The 7,500-nt window shown below is 39.0% G+C and overlaps 2 protein-coding genes across 2 annotated transcripts in view; one reads left to right on the top strand and one right to left on the bottom strand.

The window, feature by feature from the left end:
- LOC147028224 (band 4.1-like protein 5) overlaps nucleotides 1–7,500 on the top strand; it is a 108,439-nt gene that overhangs the window by 99,776 nt on the left and 1,163 nt on the right. Inside the window, exons 17-19 of the mRNA XM_085878450.1 lie at nucleotides 789–862; nucleotides 1,741–1,793; nucleotides 5,770–5,908. Of these exons, the coding sequence (XP_085734576.1) occupies nucleotides 789–862; nucleotides 1,741–1,793; nucleotides 5,770–5,908 (266 nt within the window). The remainder of the gene's footprint in view (nucleotides 1–788; nucleotides 863–1,740; nucleotides 1,794–5,769; nucleotides 5,909–7,500) is intronic.
- MTRR (5-methyltetrahydrofolate-homocysteine methyltransferase reductase) overlaps nucleotides 5,969–7,500 on the bottom strand; it is an 88,084-nt gene continuing 86,552 nt past the window's right edge. Inside the window, exon 15 of the mRNA XM_085878443.1 lies at nucleotides 5,969–7,500. This exon is cut by the window's right edge and continues 168 nt beyond it. The gene's annotated coding sequence lies outside the window, so the exon portion shown is untranslated.

Here is a 7,500-nt window from a genome sequence, read left to right as displayed (position 1 = left end):
GTGTGTCGTTTTTGATCCGTTTTTGGAGCGGAAAATCCGTGGTTTTGTACACGCTGTTCGGCGCGCGCCCTGCACGAGTCCAATACCGGTACCCACAAGCGGCGCAAGAACGGTGGCGATGCGACGGTTGCGAGGTGTGACGGGAAAGGTCGTGGCTGTTGTGGTGAAGCGGCGCCACGGTGGGTGGTTGATGTTGTGATGACTGGTGAGACGCGGTTGGCGGTGGTAACAATGGCGGTTGGTCCAAAATAAAGATAGTAAAAGAAAAACGGCTATCCTGAAGAGTCGCAGCACGCATGAATGACATGTATTCCCACTAGACAACGGGTTTGGGCCTAACTACACATATACTTACCGAGATACCTCACCTAAGGGACCTGAATGGTGGTTTGCGAATTTGGTAACCACAACAATATATATATATATATATATATATATATATATATATATATATATATATATATATATATATATATATATATATATATATATATATATATATATATACATATATATATATATATATATACATATATATATATATATATATATACATATATATATATATATATATATATATATATATATATATACATATATACATATATACATATATATATATATATATATATATATATATATATATATATATATATATATATATATATATATGTATGTATATATATATTCGTGCAAAGAGGGACATGCCAGGTGTGCAATTTATCTATTTGGGATTAAAATCAAACCTCCAGATTTGCTGACCTTGAGGCTGTGCTTTACATCCTCAGACTCTTGGGAATCATCTGCACCTGGGAAGGAGCAGAGTCCACTCCACCCCTCACAGATCAACATTTGCCTTCAGGTACGCAAGAAGTGCCTCTCCCGGAGACTGGTCGGCGGCTTAGTGTGGCCTTAACTGATGTTGCTGGGAAGGTGCATAAGTTTTTTTTTTTGTTTGTTTGTTTTTTTTTGCATTTGGGAGCATGAAGCATTCATTGCTTAACACTTCTAATGACCTTGGCATGCATTGTTTGTAAAGGTTGAAGATGATGGAAACCTTTTGGCCACAAAATGAGTCTTTTCCTGTCACAGCATTTTACCCAAAACATGAAAGCATATATTGCGCATTAATAATGAACATCCCTTTGGTTTGTTTGTCATTCTTCTTACCGTACTTATTCAGACTTGATGAACAAATATGTTGAGATGAACAATTTATAGGTATGGTTTTGTTTTCGGGTTATTTTGAACAAGTCAAATTGATGCCAGCTGATTTGCAAGTGTGCAATTAAGTTCTGCAATGGGATACCACTGCCGGGACCATGGTACGTGTCAAGTTTTTTTTTTTTTATCAAAGCGCTGGTCTCGTGCTGCTGTTAGTGAATCGGTTTTATCTTGTAATAACTGTTAGTTCAAGTATTCCTTTATCAAAACAAAACTGTCGGTATTTAAAAGTTTGAAATGCTCCATATTTGATAAAGATTGAAAGCTTTTTGATCTTGTGTTCCATACTCATCAAATTTAAACATTTACTTTACCCATTAGATTTTACCTTTTGTTTGAAATTACCTTGATTTAAATATAAGGTCATTAGCTTTGTTTTTATCTTCTCCCCCTCTCCCTCCCTATATCGTTGGATCATTGGCTTGTGAGTGCTGATCTGCACCTTGTAATTGGCACACTCAAACGTGTGTGTTAGTCTTTGTTATTTCCCCTGTTTATGCATCTTTGTTTGTGCAGGATTCTTCCAGTCTGGAATTCAGAAATGTGGAAGAGTTGGAAGAGCCTTGCTGGTACATCACACTGGTGTACACATGATTGGCTTATTTCTCAAGAGAGGGGGTAGGGAAATAGGCTGGCTTTGTTGTTCGCATCTTTCAAATGGCTGGTGGGTGGTAGGAGGTTATTATACAGGATGGGCCAAAAAAAAATGTACCACATTTCCAAATTAAATAAACAAAAAAATAATTAAGAACTCTGATATGAGTGAAAAGAATCGAATACACGCAGAACAGTTGCTGATTACAACCTGCAGCGTCTCATGCCCAATATTGGCGATGGCTGTAATCAAAAATTCTTCAAATCGCTAATTGTTCTTGGCTTCTGAAAGGCTTTTTAAGGTACCCCCCATAGAAAAAAAAGATCTAAATGGGAAAGATCTGGTGACCTTGGAGGCCATTCAAATGGAGATGCTGCAGGATGTAATCAGCAACTGTGCTGCACATATTTGCATGTGTGCTCAGAACAATGGAAGGCATTTTGAAAATCTGTATTGATGGAAATAAACTTGAAAGATTCCTCAGTTATTCGATTTTTGTTTCACACTCAGAGAGTTCATTTGATTTTTATTGAATTTTGAAATCTGGTAGTTTTTTCTTTTTTTTGGCCCACCCTGTATATCGACACATTAGTTCTACAATGTCAACAGTAGAGATAATGGTGATTTTTTTTTTTTAATTCAAAATATCCTTTGGCTTGGTCCCCTGTGGCTAAATGATTGAAATTGGTTGTATTGGGTTGTGACCACTTTGCTTCATTAGAACCTGAATGGTCTATAACTGTTTCATTAGCTGCTGAACAGATATAATCACAAAGTCACTTACTCTCTCTTTCTGGAGGTCTGTCACGTTTTATTCTGAAGGATTCCTGCTGTCGTATGATAATAATAATAATAATAATAATAATAATAATAATAATAATAACAACTAGAACTGCCACTTTATAACTGCTGGCAGTGATGACCGGGTACCCAGACGTCCGCCTTTGATACAACATGACACTTTCTGTAGATGATAGTTGCAAAGTTTTGCTTCGATAGGATAAGTGGTTCCAGAGAAAACATTATTTAATCGTGATACAAATACAGGCCTGCTTTGATGCAGCGTGGGACTGACGCGTTACGAACCAGGTAGCACAAAGTGTTCAATCTATTTATTCCGTATGCAGTTAGCCCTTTTTCCTGGAGACATTGTCAATATCAATTGAATTGCTATTCCTGTACCATCAAACGCATGCAGGTGCAGCCAAGTGAGCCTTCTGGGAAAAAAAAAATGTAAAAGTTCTCAGATTCAAATAATTAAATAATTCTGGCTGTCAAACCGCATGGCCGATCAGGTTGAAATTTTAAACCTATGTTTCACATGTCGGCTCGATAATAAATTTGAAGTTTCACATATATTGACACAGCGGTTCCAGAGTAAATATTACTTAATATTTCCCCTTCAATCCAACATGGCTGCCAAACCATGGGGCCGATCGAGTTGAAATTTAAACCCTTCATTTTACATGACTGTTCCATCATAAAACTGAAGTTTCACTTTTATTGATACAGTAGTTCCAGAGTAAACATTAATTAATATTTTCCCTTCAATCCAATATGGCTGCCAAATGATGCATCATACATCAAAAGCGGGGGAGAACTTTTTATTCGTCATGGAAAGGCGGTCATACATGTGGAGTTTCGCCTCGATCTGTTCAGCCATTTCAGAGAAGAAGACTTTTAAAGTTATTAATTTTCCATCCAATATGGCTGCCGTACCATGTGACCTATTACAACATAAATTTAAATTCTCCCTCTAATGTGAAAGTGGAGTCTGCTTGTTAAGTTTCGTGTTGATCGGACAAAGTGCGCTTTTCTATCCAAGATGGCCTCCAAACCATGTTGACTTCATAATTTTTAAGGTATTTGCAGGCATGGGGGTACATTATAGTTGCCATTTTTTGCTTCGATTGGCTATGTGGTTCCAGAGAAAACATTATTTAATATAATTCTTGAATCCAACATGGCTGCCAAACCATGTGACCTATCAATTAGAAATTAACAAACTTATATTCTCTACTCGTGTGCAATACATATGTGAAGTTTCCCATTGATATGACCAGCCGTTCTGGAGGTGTTTGAAGGTTTTAGGGTAAATTCAATATGGCCACCAAACAATGTGACCTATTAATTAGAAATTAACAAACTTGTGAAAGGATGTCTTTTGGAAAGTGTGTGTGAATTCTTGCCTCAATCTGTCCAGCTGTCTGGAGAAGGTTTTTAAAATTTATTAATTTTAAATTCAAGATGGCTGACGAACCATGTGACCTATGACATAAATTTAAATTCTGCCTCCAATGGTGTACTGGAACACGTGTGTGACGTTTCATGTTAATCGGATAAGGTGCGTTTTTCTATCCAAGATGGCTGCCAAACCATGTGACGTGTGACATAATTTTTACCGTATATGCAGGCATGGGAGTAGCCTGGTGTTGACGTAGTGGTTAGGGTAGCGGCTTGGGATCCAAAAGGTCCAGAGTTCAAGCCCTGTTGGCCGCTTGACTTAATACACACCAGGAGGTTGACTCAGCCTGTCATCCTTCCAATGTCGGCGAAGTGAGTACCAGTGTACTGGGCCCGGTGTATGCCCTGGTTAGAATAGGTGTACCATATCCCTGTGTCGTAAGAGGCGACCAGGGTTGCATCAGGAAGGGCATCCGGCGTAAAACCTGTGCCAAATCATTATGCGGATCATAACGGATGATCCGCTGTGGCGACCCCTTACGGGAGCAGCCGGAAGAAGAAGAAGAAGAAGAAGAAGAAGAAGAAGAAGAAGAAGAAGAAGAAGAAGAAGAAGATTCAGGCATGGGAGTACATTACAGTTGCCAAGTTTCGCTTCGATAGGTTATCTGATTCCAGAGAAAAATATTATTTAATATTATTCTTGAATCCAACATGGCTGCCAAACCATGTGACCTCTCAATTATTCATTTGCAAACTTAAATTCACTACCCCTGTGCAATACGTCTGAAGTTTCCCCTTGATCTGACCGGCCATTCTGGAGATGTTTGAAGGTTTTATGGTAAATTCAAGATGGCTGCCAAACCATGTGACCTATCAATAAGAAATTAACAAACTTGTGAAAGGATGTCATGGGGAATGTGTGTGTAAAGTTTCGCCTCAATCTGTTCAGCCGTTCTGGAGATTTTTTTTAATGTTCAAAACAAGATGGCTGCCGAACCAAGTCACCGATGACGTCGCAAGAATTTTTTTTTTCTACGGTGAATTTTTGTGTCGATGACGCTCAAATTTCAGATTTTTTTTCCCATGCAGCATTCTACTTGAATTTTCACCAGGATACCACTTCACCGATGATGTCACGAAAAATCACCCCTCTTCCCCATTGGGAGCTCATAACAATGTATGAGGCGAAAAAATTTTCCATTGCACGGTTTCAGAGATACAGAGGTCCAAAGTTTATCAGTTTTTTTCAAGACGACACCCATACCACATGACCTATGACGTCATAATTATCAATTAAGGATGCTATCAAAAAAGATACATACTATGGTGAAAATTTTGTGTCGATCGGTCTTACCGTTCCTGAGAAAATGATTTTTAAAGAGAAAAAGCCCGCAAATTGCCAGCGGAAGAAATAATAATAAACAGAAGAAAAACAGTTACCCAGTCCATTTAAGTGGGTACCCTAATAATAGCACTGTTGGAAAGCTGATAATCAATTTACTTTGACAAAAATTGTCTGTTTAAATAAAATACCTGTTTTAAAAGCCTGTCTTTCCATGATAGAAGAATAAGAAGCAGGACTTGGATCTTTAATATAATGGTTCCAACGGTATGACAGCAGGGACACTTGAGAATGGAGCATGACGAACACAGGAGCACACAAATTTATGGTTTTGTTAGGGTTAAAAACAAAAAAAAGGTTTAGGGTTTAGAACACCAACATAATCCCCCCCCCCCCCAACCCCTCATTCCTTCACTATATGCAGGAACAGTTTGACTTCACCAGTTCCAAGTACCACAACAGTTTCGGCACAAATGCAAAGACTTGGAGATCCTGCAGCCAAGTACTTTGTTCATCAGGACCGCACCGCCAAAGTGTGCACACAGGACCACGCCGTACCGCAGGTACCTCTTCAGCTTGTATTTTTGAAATGTTTTCAACCACCATGAAACAATGCTTTTTTAGTTCTTATTTTCTTCTTCTTTTATTTAAATTTTTTTAACAACTGCAGTTTGAAGGAAAAAAAAAAAAAAACCATGAGCAACTTGTCCCATTATTGACACACACTTTCTGATGATCGATTTTGATTGCTAATGCTTTATTAAAATTCAATCATAACTTGTCAACACCTTCAAACATCATTTCCAAATATAATGCTCTTATCCTGCAATGTGTTTGGAAAACGCAAAAAATTATTTTGTTCTGTGTATCGAGAGAGCCAACGGCACAGCGTTCTTTATTTCTCCTGTTCTTTATTCTTATCAGTAGAAGGAATAACTCATCTTGCTCATGAAGTCAGCTTCTTGCTTCCCAAGGTGGTTAGCATACCTCTATCAACGTTTTGATGATTCCATCCCCTTATCTTTATCAGGCACATAACCTCACTTCCACCCCTCCCCTCTTCCCTGAGCTTATTCTAGTTTCTGTTCAACATTATTAAATACACACTGAAAGAAGTGCCAGAAAAATATAACACATAGGTGAGGCTTCAAGGGAGTGAAGATCAAAATGATTGGACTGGACCAGCATAATCCAGAGGATGGAAGTTCAAATCTGGCTGGAAGGTGGGAGTGTTCAAGATTTGGATTCAAAACTTGTGGAAACAGAGCTAATCCCAGGAGGATTAACAGGCCACAACATGGCAAACAGGTAGTGCGTGCACCTGCCTTTTGAACCAAGTCCAGGTTTGATTCCCAACCCGACTACGAGTTGTCGGATTTATCTTTCATGGACAGAGCGCTCTCCATTCCTAGAGGTCAGACATTGAGCTGTGGACATTAAAGATCCCCCTGTCTTTTGAGTTTCGTCACCAGCACCCCAGCTACATACCACCCTGACCTATAGGTGGCACTATGTTAACAACGCAGCTTACACCTAAGTAATGATTTAACCTGCGGGATGAAGTCGTCATTTGATCCCAGTCCAATAGGTATTTGATAAAACCTACCTGGTTCAATTACTGGCCTTAAAGCAGATTGTATTAAGCCGCTTCACCGAGTCTGGAATATGTGACTCATTGTCCACACAGTGGTTGAATCTTACCTGACAGCTCTGGATGGGCACTAAAGAGTTACCGATGGAAAAAGTGCCACCCACATTCTCTTCAGGACAAAAAGAAATGCTGAATGATTCAGATGTCAACAAACGCACACATTAAGATGCAACCAGCATTCTGCCTTCCCCGATCTATCCCTTTCATGTACAGTCTCTTGGACACGTGAGTTTATTTAGGTACCTTTTTAAATTGTTCACCTGTCCTTGCCTCATGCCTATACCCACAGCTAACATCAGTCCAATCCATGTTCATTCACCGAAGTTGCATTGATAATCTTCTCTGCTCCTTTGATTACCTCTCATCCTATGATCTCAGTTTCTCGATTGACAATTGCTCTTGATTCAGTACCACATGTGACACCATCCCCCACAGGTGGAACCTTTCTACCGGTGGAGAGCTATTCACAAACTACTCCATGCTACCATTGCAATGTGTTGATTG

This window comes from Eptatretus burgeri, chromosome 4 (genome assembly GCF_056783735.1).
Source record: "Eptatretus burgeri isolate ZD-2024b chromosome 4, Ebu_testis_v1, whole genome shotgun sequence".
NCBI classification, from domain to species: domain Eukaryota; kingdom Metazoa; phylum Chordata; class Myxini; order Myxiniformes; family Myxinidae; genus Eptatretus; species Eptatretus burgeri.
Note: the sequence above shows the minus strand (reverse complement) of the source record. Positions and strands in the feature narration are given on the sequence as shown.